This window comes from Camelina sativa, chromosome 10 (genome assembly GCF_000633955.1).
Source record: "Camelina sativa cultivar DH55 chromosome 10, Cs, whole genome shotgun sequence".
NCBI lineage: Eukaryota > Viridiplantae > Streptophyta > Magnoliopsida > Brassicales > Brassicaceae > Camelina > Camelina sativa.
The window spans coordinates 1,798,041-1,819,695 of record NC_025694.1 but is presented as its reverse complement, the minus strand read 5'-3'; the positions used below and the strand labels follow the sequence as shown (position 1 = coordinate 1,819,695).

Genomic DNA, 21,655 nt, shown 5'->3' with positions numbered 1-21,655 from the left:
TGAATAAAAGTCTTCCTTCCTTCTCTTGCTTTTCTAATCGTATTAATTTTAAAGCTAATGATTTTCACCATTCTTTCTAATAAAGATTGATGATGATGATAGTGATGTAACTAAGATTGTTTTTTTCTAGATAATTTAAGAGTTGGTTTCTTTTCCAGTCAAAAAAGTTTGACTACTGTTTTGGTTAAGTTAATACTTAATAGTGTGGTTTTATCTTCTTCGTGAAATAATAGTGATTTCAATTATACACATCGTTGAGTATGGGTTAATTCTTATTATTGAAACATAAGATAGTGATTTCAATTATACGTATGTAGAGTGGGGATTCATTCTAATTATCGAAAGTTGAACGAGAAGTTTGACTTGTTTTTTTAAGTTCATCTTCGGGGGTTTTGTATTGATCCATTGCATAAGATAGTTATCATAGCTAGTTTCTGTGTATTAGTCTATATAGAGAGTCTTAAGAAAGCTTTATTAGACACAAGGCACGAGAACACCGAACACAATTCTAACTCACCACATTTTTATGTTTTGGTTTATCGGATTGCATCATATCCTCTTGTCACATTTTGCATCATGGTCAAGAAAGAAATAACACATTATCACCAACATTGGGTCCCTGGGTGGATCAAGACAAGAAAGACTACATTATCACCAGGCAAATTACTCAATATTACCCCAGAATCTTTAATAGTTACCAAGGCAGGCTTATTTGAGTTCAATTTATTTTGGGTCATAGCAAGTTAGCAAAAACAAAAACACGAGGATATATAGATAGTAATTAAATTTACATATATAGCAATAAAATTTCCATAAATAAAATGAAACAGCAATATGTATATTTTCCACAAACCGAATATACTGAGTAATGTCAATCCCAAATAGAAACAAATCAACAATGCAACATGTTGCTTGGCGTTTACTGCGAAACAGTTTTGGTGTCTTTTTTTCTTGGACCAACAATTACACTTATTAAAAAGTTTGAATTCAACCCAAAATATCTGGAATATCAATAATCCAACAATTAAATTCTAAGTGTGTTTAATTACTCTTATGTAAATTAAAAAGATTAATAACATATATAGCTGAGAATGTGTTAGGTCACATCACATGCCATGAGAAAGAGGGATAGAGTACTTTCTTGTGACCACATCCTTCGCAAAAAAACGCAAACTATCAACATTTTCTGAAAGACCTGTTCGTCGCCATCCGTTGACTGGTCTAACTTTAGAGTATCTTTTCTAAAAGAAGGCAAGTAATGGGAGGATATTGTAAGAAATATTCAAGCATGGAAAGTTCAAAAGAGCGTTATCTGGCTTTATCTAGATCAAAATTAGAGAATTGTTCTATATTTGACGATAGATCATGAGTGATCCACACTTGGTGTAAAATATTTTATCAGTAGTTGGTACTTGGTAGTAGTTATCATGGGTTAAAAATATAATGATTTTATATCTCTACGCTTCTTTTTCTTTAAGCATATACTACTATATATAGTTGTTCTCTAAATACAATAAAATTAAAAGAGATTGATAAAGGTGTGTCGTAAGAGCATCCTTAAGGCCACATCAGTTGTAGTGGTCTTAGGGAAATTAAAATATTTAAATAATAGTTTACACTTAAGAACACACTATTCAACAGTTTTTATAGGAGACTAATTTTCTATATCTTAACAACAGTTGTACCCACTATTCAATATTTTTATTATTTTAAAACCCTTAAAAACACACCATGTGTTGTAGCGATGCTGATGGCTTAATAGAGACACAACATCGATGTCCCAACGCGTAGGCAAGGACTCCTCCTCATTGGCCAAATCAAAATAAGAGGTTCGACTGTGATAGACTCAGCTAAAATATACATAAAGCATACGTTTGGGTTTTCCAAATATAAATTTAATTAACCCACTAATGATAATGTAGTCGAGAAGAGTTTTTCTGTTTATAAATTCCATCTAGTAACACAAAATTAGGGTATTTCTAGTTAGGTAATTTTTTATTTAGTTAGGCAAAATTATGATGTCCCAAATTATATATAATATGATCAGCCCCACCCACTCATTGACAAGTGAAAACTACTCTGAGTCTCACAACAAAAACAAAGTTTTATTAAATTGCAAGTGACTTGAGATAATACACTAACATAATTTTTGATGTTTCTTGTTGACCAACATGATAATCAAGATTAATTAAATTTTCAAGATTTGGTATGGCACGCGTTAGAATTGGTAGTAGACATAAAATTCAACAGACGATGTATATATAGGGTAGATGAAATTAAAGTACATCTTACGCTAACCCTGTTAGATGCAAGAGCATTTTCTATAAAAAAAAAATATTAAGCATTTTCATATATATTTTTAGGAAGAAAGGCGTGAAGGAAAATATTGTTTAAATATGATTCGATCATTCAGGCTCTTATTTTTAATTTATTTAATATTATATTATAAGATATTAAATAATATATTATAAGTTATTATTTGAATTAATTAATTCCATATAAACATATGGTACTAGGCGCTAACTAATTAAAAAAAAAACTAAAATTTTAAATTATCAAACTTGCCATGCATTAAATAGTTATAACGTGGTGTTAATGACTACTGGTCATGGTAGAGCTATTAGGCCCATGACAAGATAATGATAATGGACTTCCAGCCCATTTAGTATAAACTAATGGACAGTTAGAGGCCGTAAGAGATATATCATTATCAACTGTTTTTATTTTATTTTTTTGCATTAATAAACAGTAAACAGAAAAAATTTTATGATCTTGTTAACTCAAAGATGAGAAAGTTTTAGCCATCGCCGAAAAGTTGGATTGAGCTCAAGATTTTTGATAAGTCTTCGATGTAACAACCACGCATTCATTCCAAGATGAGATATGAGATACTTCTTCGAAATTTATGTTATAGGTCTTTTCTAATCTTCACATATGGTAGTTTAATATATATATATATATATATATATATATATATATATATATATATATATATATATTGGTAGTACTTTTTTTGGGTTATCCTATTCGGATCTACTTAGAGATATTTTTCTTTGATCAATTTTTTTTTTCTCATTTAATTTATTGTAAGGCACATATTCATTTGCGTCACTCATCCCACACGAAAATTGAATTAACTTAGAAAAATATGAAAAATTAAGAAGTTTGATTATTACAATTTACCGCAGTCATATTATGCTACATTTTTAAACTTCAGTCAAATATAAATACGTTAGAATAATAGAATTGGTACATACATACATGCATGTCCGTAACAAACAGAAATTTTTACACGTATATCGTTTTTTCTCGTGAATTAAAACTGATTGGCGGCTTTTACTTTTTCTTCTGTTTTACTTACAATATTGCAGCCAAAATAGTCGTCTCCGGACAATTCCGTGCTGTGTCAGGAGGCAAAATAAATGATTTTTCTTTTTAGAACATTTTATCCCAAAAAATTGTGTATGATGACATCAAAATATGTGGATTCGGGTTCGGGAACATAAACATGGTAATTAAATAATAAAAATTCGATTTGCATTTAATTTGAGCCCTCATAATAATAATGCCACAATGAGATTTTTTTTTATATTTTAACCACGGAAAGAAGTAACAGAATACAAAGTGGTTAAAAAGATGTTAGATACATGAGAGCTTTTACGAGGGAGCATCCTCGAAACGTCAAATATGGTCCACTTCAAAGGGATCAGGTAAGATCGAAATCGAATCACAGAAAGAAGAAAAGAGAATTTGTCCCCCCCTACGGACTGAGACAACAAACAATATTATTAGTACCTTCATAAGCTACGAAATTGTACTATTAGCCCATATAGTAATCTATATAGTGGTGTTAGTAAACCCCACACACATTATACATAAAATGCAATATTAAGACCCAATTAGTTTTGTGACTTGAAACCTGACCACATTGCATGTTCTCATAGCGAAATCATTATAAAAATTAACTGAATTAAGCAAAAGTATCAAACTGATCAGCTCATTTTCTTGTTTGATTTTACATTTTACTTGATCAGAATACCGACCCGGTTCCTCTCTTAAGTCTACACAAAATCATGATATTTTGTTACCAAATTAAATTATGATCATTTTAAACCGGTTTGGCTCATATAAAACTAACTCTAGTGTCTAACATAACCAAACCGATTCATCTTGTAAACTCAACCTATTATGGGTAGAAAATTGGGTATAAGGAATCACATGACTAGACAAAACCGGACATGAAAACAACTTATTGTAGCGAAATAGTTATAGCGTTCATAATGGAAGAGTAATTAACTAATATATATGAGTGCTTACCTTAAGCAATGAAGCGTAGACGTGAAGGTACGGATACAAATGGAAGAGTCCAAAAAAATATTGCAAGAGGACAAGTTGTTGAGTGGGCAAGTGAAGTTGAAAGGAGATGAGTATCTGCCAAAAGAATGTTTTATCAGAAAGCTTAGAATAGAGAGACCAAAGAGTGTTACGACTTACGAGAGCTGATATTTTATAACTTTTTAGGGAAAAGAAATACAGTACATATCTTCATCTTTTCATTATTTTATATATATATATATATATATATATATATTATTGTAAATATTAAGTCCAAAAAAAGAACACACCGAGTGGAGAGGAATCGGAGAGGTTAAAAAATGTCCAAAACAAAGGAGCAGAAGAAGCGTAAGAAAGGCGCAGATGTCATCGACGAGATCTTCACAAGATTTGGAATTCGTCCACTTGTGTTACCCACTCAATGTTAAATAAGTGAGAAACATAAATAAGAACACCTGAATATCCTCGAAAAGGTCCTGTTTTTTTTTTTTAATTATTTATTTTGCTCTTCCATTCTCGTGCGTGGTTGTATAATGCATGCATATTTAACTCCAGTTTAGTAATGCAAACAAAAAATACGAAGAGAAAAATATAAATTTATGAACAAGCTAGTAAAAATTGTGTTGGAGAACTCTTATGTAAAAATGAATTTATAGAGAACTTTTTTTCACGTTGATTACCTTATCATTTTCATAAATAACATAGGAATATCTTAGAAAGTATGAAGCACATATAAATTTACGAATACATATTACATATATATACATTAGTTATTAAAAAAACATTTGTCAAATATAATAGAACAATTCTTTGTTTTAAATCCATATATGCTTTATACAGTTTTATATCCACGTAAAATTTTGTATGCATGCGCCAAACGCAGGATATCTTTATAAAGGAATGGTGTGCAAGAAAAGTAGTTGCTCAAGTTTACTAAGGTTTAAATTAACCAATCTTCGTAACCCGTTTAAGAAAAGAAGGACAAAGCAAAGATTCCTATACATATAAAAGATAACGATTGACTGGTTTGATGACGAAATCAATATACTATAACCTAACAAGGTTCGGTTCTTAAGGTTGACAATGCATGTTTTGTGGTCACGCGGTCCAGGGAGGAACATGTTTTGGAGGCCTAATTTCTAACTATTATTAAGCCAAAAGTACTTCTTCGTAATACTCTGATATTTTTCTTCTCATTTGAGGGAGTAGAATTTAAAGCTAATTAAGCAATTAAAGAGCATCAAGATATAATATCAAATAAATTAAAAAGAGCATCAAGAGGACATATAAAGGGTTTTGATATATTCACTAATAAGGGTTGCATGCACTAGTTTCCATCCTTGTCAACAGATGCTCAACACAAGCCAAATGTAACCAAAGAGATCACTCAGATGATTACAATATTACCAAATTTGATATAAGAGCCATAACAACGAGAATGGCAAGAATCGATGAAGTGGGGTTGTGTTTTCTTTTTATGACATTACCAAATGACTTGGACATATATATGGTATCCACGAAAAGACATATCATCACTAACCTATCATAAATAGAGATTTCCAATCAAAATGGATGGAGATCACAAGAAGCATCAAACATGATCTAACAATCTCATGTGTTTAAAATAAGCATCGGATACTACAATCTAGTGATGAAAAGATCTCTACAAAGCTAGCCGTGCCTCAATTAAGAGGTACGATAAGGTAAATGGTTACTGCCTTCGTCATTTACTGTACGGATAGTAGCAAGGAAAGAAAGAGAAGAAAGAACCATTTAAATTTCCCAATTGCAAGGTCAAGAAATATATATCAGGTTTCATTGAATTGTTTCACAATTGTGTACCTTCTCTAAGACTTTATGTGGTTGCTAAAAGAAATATATATCAGGTTTCATTGGATTGTTTCACAATCGTGTACCTTCTCTAAGACTTTATGTGGTTGCTAAAAGAAATAGTCATTCTTGAAGTATATATTCTTCCAACTGGCGGAACCCCACACCATGCTTTTTTCCTCCTACTTATAAGGAGCTCCTCCTTCTCTTAGCTAACCAAATCAACTCCTTTTTCTCAAGTCATACATACATCTTCCTTCTTTTTCTCCCTCCCAAGAAACCAGAGATCCATTTAAAAGGCTCTTTTCAATCTTCTACGTACTCTCGATATACATACTTATTTGTGAAATGGCTTCCAACTCCACGAGCTATAACACTACTTGGACACGTAAGGAGAATAAACTGTTTGAAAGGGCATTGGCTAAATATGACCAAGACACTCCTGACCGTTGGCATAACGTTGCCAGAGCAGTTGGTAGCAAATCAGCTGAAGAAGTAAGGCGACACTATGAGCTCCTCATTAGGGATGTCAATGACATTGACTCAGGGCGTTATCCGGATCCCAATTACCCTTCAGATGGAAACAACCACTGAAAGTATGTAAGGAACTCTAAAAGGTAAACATTATGCATAAGAAAACATTATTAATAGTCATGCAGCCTCCAGTTTCTTATATGCGTACATGTCGTCTTGTTTCACCAGAACAGAGGAAAAAAAAAAAAAATCTAGCTTAGATGATCTATATACATATAGTAAACACCACCTTTCCCCATATCTATGAACTGTCCCAACCTCTAACTATGGGGCCAAAAGCAATCTAGTAACAGAGAATACAAAAGTTAGTTTTGTTGAGTTCTTGAAATTTTTTATCATAAGTCATTATCTCTTATATCTATCTATACAACCAAAAATGCTATTTCCTGATGAAAAGCTTTCAACCATCGTCTTATCTGTCTTCTAGCCAAGAAAAATTGAAGTCCCACATAATGATAGCATGTTCTATGTCTCTTGTCTTTACCATTGCAAAAACTACTCCACATATATATATATAAATAGTGTAATCCCTTTTCTCTTTTAATCTATAGTTTATAGAGTCTTTAGACTATAGCTAGCTTAATTAAGTTCAGTATTGTATCAAAGAATTGATAAAATAGTCTACCTATTTCTAGTCTTTTTTGAAGAATTAAATTCATCTGGCTTTTCAATGACTTGCAGGGTCTTCTGAAGTCGACAAAGATATTTTATCAAAGCAAAGATATTTAAATGTATTTACATACTTATTTTGGTGTTACGATTATGTAAGAATCCTCTACTTCCGTGCTAATCTAAATCAATCAGTGTGCGTTTTCATGTAAGACTCGGACAAACTAGCTCGCCTCGAATCCTATATCCATTCTTCTTACACATATCATTAAAATCCAATTAAAAAAAAATAAAGATCGGACGATTATAAAACCACTGAGAAAACGATTCCGAACATGTTTTGGTTCTTTTTTGCACGCACCTCGTTATTTGGCGCGTTAGCCTGGGTGAGTGATGACAATCTCCATGAACATTGTAACAGACCATACGGTAGTGCGCGCTCACAAATAAATCAAGAGATCATCGATGATGATTGTGACGGTAAATAAAAGAAGAAATTGAGAAGATGGTTGTTATTACTTTCTTTTGGCGGATCAATCATTATTAAATTGTTTGGTTCTCGTGAGATGCACGTGTCCTTATTGGGGAGAAACTTTTTGCATGGAATGTTATTTGTATACCAACGCCTAAATTTTTGATGACAGTGGTTATATCATTATTAGAAATAATAATTCATCTTGTGCACAAAAAAAAAATAATAATAATAATAATTCATCTCTATTCAATCACACAGAGGTTCAAGGCATTATTATATTATATGATTTATAATTTTATAGACTGTAACTGTTGTTGTCATAAGTATTATAGCTTGATGATGACTTCGTTTTAACTGATTTGGTGAAAATAAATAGTAGTACTAGAACTAAAAGAGAGTATAGGTGTAATTAACTCGTTTTTGTTAACCTGAATCATATTGACACAAAAAGTGTATAGAATAATAGTAGGGGACTTCTCATCTTGACTTTTAATTTTAGTATAAAAAAAACTCAAAAGTAACAAAAAATGATAATTAAGATTAAAAGTCAAAATGAGAGGTCCCCTATTGATCTATACATTTGTATCAATTTGATTCATCTCAAGTATTATTCGTTTTGTGCAAACACAAAATATAACTTTTCTACGAAAATAAAAATAAGGAGGGATAGTATAGCTGATTCGGTAATATTTTAGAGCACATGCCTTGTATATTCCACGTCGCAAAATTGCGACCCATATACGAACTATGACGGAAAATTGGAATTATACAGTTCAATTTTAATAATTGCAGATCCAATTCGTTTAAGAGAAAGAAAAAAAGACAAGTATAATGTTTTTTTTTTCCTGAAAAAGAGAGACAATATTATTCTGTAATATTTATAAAGCACATATCTTGTATTAGTGTATATATTCCCAGCACAAATGTGCGACCCATATATACGAACCATAATGAAAGAACAAAAAATTGGAATTTAGTAACTATAAAAGATGTTATTTTAAAACAAAAGAAATTGGAAAATAAAAGAAACTGTAAGGTGTTATATAGAAATATACAGTGCGTTTAAACTCGTAACTAGAAGTATTAACTATTCTAAAATGACGGTTGTGAACTTTTCTCATAACTTCGAACTATTGTAAATCTTTCAATTCAATACAATGCATGAAATTACAATTACGAAAGCTGGTTACGTTTAATTAGATTTTATAATTAAAAGTGGATTCTATTTGTGCTTAAAATAGCACTCCTATAATAGCCAATAGTTTTAAAACTTATAAATTTGTAAGGACGTACGTTCGAATAATCCTTATATCCACTAAGCTCAAATTTTNTTTTTTTTTTTTTTTTTTTTTTTTTTATATATATTCCATGGAGAATATACGAAAACTAACTTCAGTATTTAGTAGTTTTAATCATTTCAATGTGGATTGTGGAATAATTTCTTATACTTTAAATACTTTATTAGAAGAACAATTATCTTACGTACTCGTGATCTTAAAAAATAAAAACACACGGTATCTTTTAGCAAAACTTAGCAAATTTCAAACCTGTTTTATAACTTTTTTTTTAACACAGTAATTTTCATTTTTCATCTCTTGACAGCTGCGCTCAGAACATATCCCAATAACGGGCCACAATAAAATTTAGGCCCACATTTGTATTTAACATATCCCAATAACGGGCCACAGTAAAATTTAGGCCCACATCTGTATTTGATTATTCTCCAAGCAAAAGGAGATTTTTTATCATTGTTTATTTTATTATGTCTTTTTTAAAATACCGTTTAAACCCTAAAATCTCAGCCACGGTGGGTTTATGGTCGGCAAAACCAAGAAATCAACCATCATCCACCGTCAAATTCACGACTTTGATGAACCTTTAGCTCTGTTTCTCAATCTTTTGAAAAGGGTTTAGTCTTTTTTTTATTCTGTCGAAATCCATGGCTGCTTCTAGATTATGTTCCGCGGCGGCGATAGCTGCTGCGTTCACTTCAATGTCACTGTCTCAGAACCGTGCTTACGCCGATTCTCGATTCCGGTTTCCTTTCTATTCTTCATCTCCATCTCCACCTCCGTCAGATTCTCCGGCGAATCAATCTTCGTCGGACTCTAGTAAGTCTAATAAAGCAGAGTCTGATGAGCCCAAAGGATCTGGTTTTGATCCTGAGGCTCTTGAGAGAGCTGCAAAAGCTCTTAGAGATATCAATAGCTCTCCCCATTTCAAACAGGTGACTTGTTCTATCTATTTTACCAAGTTCCAACTGAAATTAGGGTTTATCAAATAGGGGAATTTTAACTTAAAAATTGGATTTTGATTTGTGGAGATGTATGCGTGTCTTTTGTTGATTACGGAATTGGATTTTTATTCTTAGCTTGTTGGGTTCTTGATTTTTTTTTTCATTTAGGTGTTTGATCTCATGAGGAAGCAGGAGAAAACTCGGTTAGCTGAATTAGAGGCTGAGAAATCTCAGTACGAAGCTGTTCAAGCAAACACTGATATTGTGAGTAACTGAATTTTTCATTTTGCTACCACTTTTAAACAGGGGATCATAAGACTTAATGCAATCTGTTTTATGGGGCATTTGAAACGGGCAGGAGAGACAGCGGAAATTGGCTGAGGACCAGAGAAATCTTTTGCAGACACATGCGCAAACCAAAGCACAAAGTCTTCGATATGAGGATGAATTGGCAAGAAAGAGACAACAGGTTTAGTTACTCTCTTTTTGATGTAAATTATCGTAAATGGGATAATCTTTCTGAAGTATAGAATCTGACAAATGTTTTTGGTTTGGGGGTAATGTAGACAGATCATGAAGCTCAGAGACATCATAATGTGGAATTGGTTAAGATGCAAGAGGAGTCCTCTATTAGGAAAGAGAGAACAAGAATCGCCACAGAAGAACAGATCCAAGCTCAGCATCGCCAAACTGAGAAAGAGAGTGCTGAACTTGAGCGAGAGACGATTCGTGTCAAGGCCATGGCTGAAGCTGAAGGTCGGGCTCATGAAGCCAAACTTACTGAAGAGCAAAACAGAAGATTGCTTATGGAAAGGATAAATGGTGAAAGGGAGAAGTGGCTTGCTGCAATCAACACAATGTTCAGTCACATTGAAGGTAAACTGATCAATCAAGAAAAGTTAGATCTTCTTGCTTTGGATTTTGATCAATCAAGAAAGATCAGTTTTTTTTTGTTCCTTTAGCTTACTTCTGTATGAAATTGGCAGGCGGGTTTAGGACCTTGTTAACTGATAGGAATAAGCTGATAATGACTGTTGGAGGAGCTACTGCATTAGCTGCAGGAGTTTACACAACACGGTATGCATCTCCGAACTAAATAAGCTACTGGATATAATGCGATTAACCAGTCTGATTTGACTTGAGTGATCTTAGATTCTATTATCATCTTCCTTTCTTCTAATGGAACCTATCTCGTGATTCTTTTGTATTTAATAGTGAAGGAGCTAGAGTTACATGGGGTTATATTAATAGGATGCTTGGACAACCATCACTTATTCGAGAATCTTCCATGGGTAGATTTCCTTGGGCAGGCTCGGTGTCTTAGTTGAAGAACAGAATCTCGGGAGCAGCGGCAGCATCTGTAGCAGAAGGGAGAAAGCCGCTTGATAATGTCGTTCTCCATCCTTCTTTAAAGACGCGAATCGAGCGACTCGCTAGAGCTACATCAAATACCAAAACACATCAAGCACCATTCCGCAACATGATGTTTTATGGACCTCCTGGTACTGGTAAAACTATGGTGGCAAGGGAAATAGCTCGGAAATCTGTGAGTTATTGTCAAAACTATGTGCTACTACTAGCTTTGTTAATAATCCAGCCTTTATGAGTTCTCTTATATACAATTATTTTTCTACAGGGTCTGGATTGTGCTATGATGACAGGAGGAGATGTTGCTCCTTTGGGATCACAAGCTGTTACTAAAATCCATCAGATATTTGATTGGGCTAAGAAATCAAACAAAGGTTTACTTCTTTTCATTGATGAAGCTGATGCTTTTCTATGCGAGTAAGATCTCCCTCTCTAAGTTTCTATAACCCTTTTGACAATTTGGATCGTTTACTTAAAAGTCAGAACTAGTATATTAGATTTCTGACTGTAAAATAACAGAAAGATTGCAAATTTTTCTTTGGGTTTAAAGAAAGATGATACTTTTCTCTTTGCAGGCGTAACAGCACTTACATGAGTGAGGCTCAACGTAGTGCTCTGAACGCTTTGCTCTTCCGAACTGGTGATCAGTCTCGGGACATTGTTCTTGTCTTAGCTACAAATAGACCTGGAGATCTCGATAGTGCGGTTACAGACAGGATTGATGAAGTCATTGAGTTCCCACTTCCAGGGGAAGATGAACGTTTCAAGCTTCTCAATCTCTACGTCAACAAATATCTAAAGAATAGTGATAACGACAAAGACACAAAACACAAATGGAGTCATTTGTTTAAGAAGCTGTCACAAAAGATTACGGTTAATGCAGACTTAACTGATCAAGTGATTTCTGAGGCTGCAAAGAAGACGGAAGGATTCTCTGGCCGTGAGATTGCAAAGCTTGTGGCTGGAGTACAAGCTGGAGTATACGGACGAAAGGATTGTGTTTTGGATTCACAGCTTTTTGAAGAGATTGTTGCGTATAAAGTTGAAGAACATCACCAAAGGCATAGGCTTGCTTCTGAAGGTTTTCAACCATTACTCTTCTCTTCCTAGTCCATTTGCATCTTTGATTATACCATGTCATTTTTACTTATTCAAAAAGAAGAAATCTGATTCTTTTTAAATAGTGCGTGCTAAATTCGAACTTGTGCAGATTCATTGTGCGTTTGTTAAGAATTCATTTGTAAATCTTGTTTGATCTCACTATGTAACATCAAACTGGAATTGCAAAATAAAATGTCTGATTAAACCGTGGGTGGCTAGCCCAATACAATCCAAACTCGCAAAAGTACAAATAAACTATGAAGAGAAGAAGCAAACATACTGAACAAAATGAAAGGAAAAATAAACTGAAGTCTCACAAGACAAGAACAATCCTTACAGTAACCATAGCCAAAATAACTCATAGGATGATTTCAAATCACAGCTGCTCTTCTAGCCTTAGACTCTAGCGCTAGTTGAAGTTGTAACTTGACATGTAGTTCATGTTGTAACTCGGAACGATAACTCCATCATTGTTGTATCCAAACAGTGGTGTCTGGTTAGGAAAACCCATGATTGGATTATAGTTGAATGTATTCATTCTTTGATCAAACAGATCAATGCCGCCAACATCAACATTACCACCACCACCAAAGACAGCAGTTTCTCCCATGTAATTCTGATGAGAAACATTTAATTGAGGATAGTGAGACATGTCACTTACCAACTTCTTCCTTACATCTTGAAGAGCACCAATCAGATCGTCGGTTTCGGTCAGGTCGAATTCTTTCACATCTTTTTCATACCAGCAGATTCCTCTTTGTTCTCTTGATTGTTTCACCATGTTCAATGACATTCTATTATGTTTTGCCTTTTCCTGTTTGGCCAGCACCTGCAATGATGAGATTTAATTATTTTGTGAAATAAGAAAAGAGATATATATATGGTTTATGCATATATATGAACATATAAAATAATAAAATATAATTATGTTTTACATGAGTGAGCATCTCGTTGAGGTATTGGATGTTTCTATCCGGACGAGAATCAACAAGCTGTAGGTTGTTGTTTGGTTGGTGAGGAATGAGAGAATTGTGGTTAAAGTTAAGAAAACGATAGATTAGTTCTCTAACACCAGGATGGCCAAAAGAAAACACTTTCCCACCGGGAGAGAACACAATCATCAAAATCTCTGCACCACACAATGTGCAAAGCTCACTGGCTTTCTTGAAAAGACCAAACCTTCTCTTCGAGAAAGTCACTTGAAGGTTACTCTCATTTCTCATTTTTTTCATCTGTATCTTTTGACGACCTTTGTTACTTCTCACCATTTTCTCAAAAGTTTTGGATAAACAAGAGACAAAGTTAATGATGCTTAAGAATAAAACAGCTCATTTTTATTTATACAGGCGTATTACATATATAAATATTTAATATTATAAGCCATTAGAAGTATTATTTTTCTTTCCAACCTTTATTTTTATCAAAATTGAATTTTTCCATTTGAGGAATATTCCATACTTATCTCTAAAATTTCCTAAGGATAAAACATTCATGGTAATTTAAATGCAATATCATTGTATTGACAAATGTATGCAGCAACTCCTCCATCAGAGACACAATAAATTATTTATGAGCTGTTGGAGAGCAATTTAATAAAATTATTCATTTTATTAATTAGAACCATTTTTGGTGTTTTTTTTACAGCTAATACAAGTAATCTATATAAAGAAAAGAATATTATCTATTTTTGAGACATTTCAAGCATCGCCACATCATATTCGAATTTTAATTCAAATAAAAATAGATTAAATGAAATTTTAATTTTGAGTTATGGGCTTCAAGATAGATATATACAATTTACTAGGGTTTAATGTTCCTAATGATAGTGAGTTATGTTTATCAAAATCAACATTTATAAGATATAAATAAAATGATTTATACTCAAGTATTGTAGATTTTTTGTCATTATCTTTGTTTTTCAATAAAATGTTTGAAGATTACAATCATTCATAATTGATTCTTGTAATAAACAGTTTTTTTCACATAAAACGTTACTTGGTTCTTTTGTTGTTGTTACATCAGTAGTCAGTACCAAACGAATAAAATCACGAAGAGAAAATATATGATACACACGTTTCTAGCAACCAGACAATTGGACTTATGAAAACAATTTACAATCAAATTGCATATTACGTACGTATGCAATCTCTATAATTTAGATGTTTTAGATTTCTTCAGAAATGTCTCTTATTTATTAGTCTAAAGGTTTTGTGAGTTTCAACTTTCAAAAGAAAAACTCTCTCAGGCATATTTTCCTACACAGCTAAAAGAAGCAAAACCTTTTTGAAAAATAGATCTCAACCACTTTTAGTTTCTTATTCTAGTAACTTAAGACTTTGGAGACAACTTTCGGCGTCCTTTGGCCGGCTGTTTGCCGACATCTTGGTGAGTCCGGCGAAGGAGTCGCCCCTCACAACAATCCCCACCTCATCCAAATACACCAAGCTGAATCTTGGAAAGCTTTACCTACAAGGGTGGGTCAAAAGTACAAAGCAAAGATGAAGTTAGCCATGCTCCACCATGATCTTACCCCACCTGAAGTACAAGCTTTCAATGTGGTAATCTCTTCTCTCTCTCTTATTTAAGTCTCCTATACTAAATAAGTTTGAACCTTCTCACCTTAGTGTGAAGAACCATATCTAGTTTGGGTTTTTGTAGCTGAAACTCTAACTCTCAGCTGGTTTTAGGCAAGAAACCACAGTCTTTAAGAGAAAATCATCTTAGCTCTGTATAAAGAACCCTCTCACCTTTGTGTGAAAAACCCTCTCACCTTCGTGTGAAGAACTTGTAGCTTCAAAATGGACAGAAAGACGCCTTACCACCTAAAAGGCAAAGGAAAACAGAGCGATTATGACCCACTTGTTCGCAAAAGAGTCAGAGCCCCAGAGCTAGATAATGTGGATCTCATTGAGGCAAACTCTCTTACCCTGATGGGAAGACTCACAAACCCTTCACATCAAAGAATATGGTCACTCATTCCATTCCTACCAAAAAGATGGAACTTAAGAGGAAAGGCTATTGGATCAGACCTGGGAAATGGCTGCTTCCAATTCCTATTCGACTATGAAGAGGACCTGCAGAAGGTACTTGACGACAGACCTTTTCACTTTGACCACTAGATGCTCATTCTCCAAAAATGGGAACCAATTATAGACCCGAATTTCCCCTCCAAAATTCCTTTTTGGATAGAGCTCAAAGGGCTCCCAAAGCACTTTTGGAAGTTGGAGATGATTACATCTATTGGAGAGGGCGTGGGAGAAATGATAGGGCATGAAATAACTCCCAAAGTCATCATGATGAGGATAATTATCGATGGACTGCAACCTAGAGTCAAGGAAACTATTGTGGAATTCCCAGATGGGAGCGAGACACTTGTGACTCTCATCTATAGAGGCCTCAAAAACCACTGTCTCCACTGCAACAGGTTGAATCACGAAAAGAAAGACTGCCCCGGGTTGACAAAAACTGCTCCGAGTAGAAAGGACCCTCCTTCTCATCAACAACTCCACTCCCTTGCTCTTCACAACTACTCTACTCACAGAGAGGAGAACAGCACATACAAAGAAACTCATGCAAGACACTCTCACCTGGAGTACTCTAGATCCCATGGAGTTTATCGGGACCAGAGTTCAGGAACCAGACTAAACAATAGCTATCATGCACCAAGAGAGAGGACTGAGTTCCAAAGGCCCCATTACAATGGAAAGACTCCATCTAGATCAAGCGAACAATCTCATAGAGGTTCACACAAAAACTATAGCACACCCTACTCGGAGAGACAGTGGCCTAACCTGCAATGGAGAGAGAAGGCTAACTCTAGAGGAACCGTTAGAGCTATCTCCCAGGATTTCTCTGGAACATCTCGACCTAGAAGACCTCCCCTAGAAAGAGCCTCAGCCTTCGAGGTCACTCCCCTTCCTCCTCTACCCCCGATCCCCACAAGGGAGGAAGTCTTAAACGATCTCAGAGAAGTCACGATTCTGTATACGAGTTGTGCCGACCCAACAGAACAAGTTGCTCGAAAACATAGAGTACTCCAAGGTGAGGCCAAAGACCTAATGAATGAAACTGCAGACAAGATCATAGGAGCAGCAACAAATCAGAACTTTACCTTGGCAGAAAAGCAAAGTGAACCTTGTCAGGACTTACCTTTACATCATGCTCTGTTACAAGATCCAGCTCATGCGGCTGCCAAAAAGAAAAGGGGAAGCCCCCCGATGTAAAAACCTCAGAATAAGACCGCTGTTCAACTTATGGGTGCAAAATCAAGTAAAAGAAATAAATTTTTAATCCAAAACTCACCAAAGAGGAAGAACACTCCACAGAAATCAAATCCTACGAGTGAGGAGACCCTTCCTACAACCATTGCTGCCCCTACAAACCAAAGATTCACTGCACTTAGCGAGGAAGGCGGACCCTCTACGAGTAAACCAGCACCAAAAAGCACCATCATACCTCCTATGGTGAAGAAGAAGGTGGATTTTCAGAATCCACCTCCACCTCTTCCTTAAGAGTTCTGAGCTGGAATTGTTGTGGTTTGGGGAACCACATGCCAGTTCTTAGACTGAAGGAGATTCAAAAGCTATCTTCTCCTGATATAATTTTCCTCATGGAGACAAAGAATGTTGATGACTTTGTTCTCAACAAACTTCAATGCCTTGGATTTTCAGCAAATAAGTTGGTACCTCCAAATAGTCCTGGTAGTGGTAGACTAGTGCTCTTATGGAAACAACATGTGGATATCGAAATCCTCCAGGTCTGTCCCAACTTCATTGATACATACATTACTGCGGAAGGAAGATCCTTTTATGCTACTTTCCTATATGGAGAACCTGAAAAAGCAAAGAGAAAGGCAATTTGGGATCAGCTTTCGTCCCTGGGCCAAACTAGAGATGAACCATGGTTTCTAACAGGAGATTTCAATGATATTATAGACTCATCTGAAAAACAGGGAGGACCAAGTAGACCGGAAGGATCCTTTGTCGACCTCAGAACATTCATGTCTGAATGTGACCTATTTGATCTCCAACACTCTGGTAATTTCTTGTCTTGGCGAGGACAAAGATACGACCATATAGTACACTGCCGGCTAGACAGAGCAATGTCTAATAGCTCTTGGGCTGAAGCTTACCCTCGGGTCGTGCTGAATACCTCAGATTTGAAGCCTCAGACCATAGACCTTTGATCACCTATTTCGATCTGAGAAAAAAGAAAAAGAAAGGTCTATTTAGATATGACAGAAGGCTTAGAAGAAACAAGGAAGTGACACAAATAATCAGAGAACATTGGGGAGTGGAAAAGGTGGAAAAAGTATAGCACAAGATTGCTAGATGTAGACAGGCAATCATTCAGTGGACCAGAGAAAACCACAAAAATAGTCAAAAGCTAATCGAAAAAGCTAAGTAGGAACTGGAGCTAGCTATGACAAACCCCTCCTCCACTACTATCACAATTGCTTTCATAAACGATAAGCTAAAAAGGGCTTATAATGAGGAGGAAAAATTTTGGAAGCAAAGAAATCGACAACTTTGGCTAACTCTGGGTGATAGAAACACTGGTTACTTCCACTCAGTCAGAAAAGGAAGAAAAGCTGTGAATAAGTTCTCTGTTATTGAAGATGATAATGCGACAGCTTTCTACGAAGAAGATCAAATCCTCAAGGTCATCACAGATTATCATCAAAAACTTTTTACAATAACAGGCCACACAAACAGTTCCACTGTCAATGAAGCCCTTAGTCCTTGTATTTCAGAGGAGATGAATGATATACTAATAGCCTTACCTTCAACAGAGGAGATTAAAGCAGCCTGCTTCTCCATTCATCCTGATAAGGCTCCGGGGCCTGATGGCTTCTCAGCTTGCTTCTTCCAATCCAACTGGCAAACAGTGGGACCTCAGCTATCCCAAGAGATACAACAGTTCTTCACATCAGGAGTCCTACCACAAAGGATCAACAACACACATGTTAGGCTGATACCAAAGATCCAAAGCCCAAAGACGATTTCAGATTACAGGCCAATAGCATTATGCTCTGTATACTACAAGATAATAGCAAAGATCCTTACCAAAAGACTTCAACCTATTCTCCATAGCATCGTGTCTGAGAATCAGTCTGCCTTTGTGCCACAAAGAGCAATCTCTGATAATGTCCTCATCACCCATGAGGTACTCCATTACCTCCATTCCACTACAGCAAAAAAGAGATGTTATATGGCAGTTAAAACTGATATGAGTAAAGCATATGATAGAATAGAATGGGGATTCCTAGCTGATGTCCTAGAGAGACTGGGTTTTCACCGAACTTGGACAAACTGGATCATTCAATGTGTGACTACAGATAGCTACTCATACCTGCTGAATGGCTCTGCTCAGGGGCTGATCCAACCTCAAAGAGGAATCCGGCAAGGCGACCCACTCTCCCCATATTTGTTTATTCTGTGCAGTGAAGTCCTAACAGGACTCTGCAAAAATGCTCAACTGGATCAATCTCTTACTGGGATCAAAGTTGGAAAGAATAGCCCAAGAATCACTCACCTCCTCTTTGCTGACGATACAATGTTCTTCTGCAAGGCTGACCAACAAAATTGCTCCACTATGACTGAAATCTTGAGGAAATATGAAGAAGCGTCGGGCAAAACGATAAATGCATCAAAATCAGCCATCACCTTCTCAACAAAGATATCCTCTAAAATCAAAAACAATATCAAAGAAAAATTAGGGATCTAGAAGGAAGGAGGATTGGGAAAATATGTAGGACTCCCTGAACTTTTTGGCAGGAAAAAGAAAGACCTTTTCACAGCAATAGTGGATCGAATCAGACAAAGAGCCCGCAGCTGGTCTTCAAGGTTCCTATCCACCGTGGGTAAGACCACATTGTTGAAATCAGTATTGGCTGCAATGCCAACATACTCGATGACCTGCTTCAAGCTCCCCTCCTCCCTATACAAAAGAATTCAATCAGTACTTACACGATTCTGGTGGGACTCTAGTATGGAAAAGAAGAAAATGTGTTGGGTTTCCTGGAAGAAACTAACACAATCCAAAGGAGAAGGAGGCTTAGGGTTCAGAGATTTACAACAATTCAATGATGCCCTTCTTGGAAAGATCAGCTGGAGAATCCTAACAAACCCAAACTGTTTGCTGGCAAAGGTTCTTTTGGGAAAATACTGTCATACAAACTCCTTCCTAGATAGTGTGGCTCCGGCAAACACATCGCACGGATGGAGACGAATATGCATTGGAAAAGACCTGCTCAAGGGCCAGTTGGGAAGGGTAATTGGAAATGGGACTGCTACTCATCTCTGGGAAGATCCATGGATCTCTCTTACCTCTCCACTCACCCCAATGGGACCAGCTACAGAAACGACTAGGAATCTTACAGTTTCTCACCTTATCTCGCCTGTCACGTTGGATTGGGACAAAGAGAAAATTCAACAAACTGATACACAGAGTTTTAAACCCTATTTTCCTACTGCAAGTGCACATCAAAGAAGTAGTACTTAGGGGTCGAATCCCACGAAGACCAAGTTTTACTCTATGGTTCTTTTGGTTCAATTTCAAGCTAAAACAATTCAAAGTTGGGTTTGTTTGGTAACAGTAACGCGATTAAAACGGTATAAAAAGGCAATAAGCAAAACACTAGATCAGGGGTAATTCTCGGGAATTTCAGAGATAGCAACTAAACAACTATTCAGGGCATAGATTAAGTACCAGTCTAGAACTCAAACATAAATATAAACTGATCCACTGTCGTGGTATCAATAACTCTATCTGATCGATTCTGTGCGGAAACGCGGAGCACGTGCTCAGACATCCGGAGCACATGCTCGGCGGTCCATAAACCCTAAACTGTCGTTTGAGCCCAGAATCGCAGACAAGCATTAAAGAACAGGAATGATAAGTTCACAAATCACCTACACATCAACTTTCGCAGGTCTAGGATAATTTGCCCACTAATGTCTTTTCTAGCAACCTATTACACTTTTGATGAATAGATAAACCTAGAATCATAGATTGGGTGATCAAATCAACCTAAGCATTAAGTCTAACAATAGTGAAGACAATCGATTATATAAAGCCCTATTTGTGTTCTGTTGCTAACCCATGAAACCCCTTTTGAAACCCCTAATCTAGCAAAGAAAACTACTCAGACATAGAGAAATGAATAACCAACATAGATGAGAAATTCAATAGCATAAAAATATAAAAATCACAAGGGTTCAGAATCGCTTCTCTAACGTAGCCGCTCTTCCTCTCCCTCACAAAACGTCGCTCCCCCAAAAACCAAAAGAAAAGGTAAGTATCTCTCCCCTAAAACCCTAGGTTAAATAGCATACAAGTAGAGAAAAATAAGGAAAGATTCCAAATTCAAATCTCCCTATTAAAAAGCGATCTCAGCCCTCTTTCTCTCACAAAGGATCGCCTAAAATAAGGGGAATTAGGCAGGGAATCGGCGCCTAGATGCTTGCCACGTGTCGTCATGAAACCGTAGAGTTGGGAGCATGTGCTCGGAAATCGGGAGCATGTGCTCCTGGGTCTAAAATCAGCTTTTCTGCTCCAATTCAACTCCTTTCTGCTCTGATTGCTCCTGCTGTTCCAATCCTTGCTTTTAGCTTCCTAGCCTCTTATTATAACCTGAAAAGGACTCAAACAACTACAAAACTATCAAATAAACGGGGTCAAAGTGAGTCAAAACCGTAACATATCAACTCCCCCGGACTTAGATCTTTGTTTGTCCTCAAACAAACTCAAACCAAGCGCCAAGAGAGCCAAGGTGGGAACTCGCAAAAATCTCAGAAACCGTGAGTAGACCATGACCTGCAGACCACATGTGTTAGAACAAGCTATACCACAAACTTCTCCAGCAAACATCTCCAAAACCAGAACCATAATTGGCAATCAAACCCAGAAAAAGATCACTTTCCAGACAAAGACTCTTTACATTCAATTAAAATTGGCGTGAGCTTCTCATTAAGGGCATTAAGCTAGTGAAATCGAGGCTTGGTAGATAAAAGACTGTTTTTATGGTGGAGCTATAGAGTGCTTAGGGGTTACCATTACTTCGAACGAGATGCAGGATATCGCACAAAATGGTAAGGGAGAGTGGACTCATTGATGTCCACAACCTCTAATCACTCTCCTCTTCTTATCTTCTCAAACTCAGCCTC

The 21,655-nt window shown here is 35.9% G+C and overlaps 2 protein-coding genes and 2 pseudogenes across 3 annotated transcripts; 3 read left to right on the top strand and 1 right to left on the bottom strand.

The window, feature by feature from the left end:
• Nucleotides 4,357-4,771, top strand: LOC104719957 (annotated as a pseudogene).
• Nucleotides 6,471-7,663, top strand: LOC104716481 (protein RADIALIS-like 3). Of its 2 annotated transcripts, none has more exons than XM_010433863.2 (2): nt 6,471-6,782; nt 7,381-7,660. In XM_010433863.2, exon 1 carries the CDS (start codon nt 6,514-6,516, stop codon nt 6,757-6,759), a length of 246 nt encoding a protein of 81 aa, XP_010432165.1. In that variant the 5' UTR covers nt 6,471-6,513; the 3' UTR covers nt 6,760-6,782; nt 7,381-7,660. The 2 variants fall into 2 exon arrangements, with proteins under 2 accessions (XP_010432165.1, XP_010432166.1); XM_010433864.2 differs by having other exon boundaries at nt 6,497-6,761; nt 7,381-7,663.
• Nucleotides 9,572-12,658, top strand: LOC104716480 (annotated as a pseudogene).
• LOC104716479 (agamous-like MADS-box protein AGL62) lies at nt 12,898-13,756 on the bottom strand. Its single transcript, XM_010433862.1, has 2 exons — nt 13,424-13,756; nt 12,898-13,317 (listed from the first exon to the last, which is right to left on the bottom strand). Exons 1-2 carry the CDS (start codon nt 13,754-13,756, stop codon nt 12,898-12,900), a joined length of 753 nt encoding a protein of 250 aa, XP_010432164.1.

What these genes read in the sequence shown, in the direction of transcription:
- LOC104716481 (XM_010433864.2), top strand. Translation starts at nt 6,514, where the DNA reads ATGGCTTCCAACTCCACGAGCTATAACACTACTTGGACACGTAAGGAG.
- LOC104716479 (XM_010433862.1), bottom strand. Translation starts at nt 13,756, where the DNA reads ATGGTGAGAAGTAACAAAGGTCGTCAAAAGATACAGATGAAAAAAATG. An exon ending in TCAACGAGATGCTCACTCAT is followed by an intron (nt 13,318 to 13,423) that starts GTAAAACATAAT and finishes TCATCATTGCAG; the next exon opens with GTGCTGGCCAAACAGGAAAA.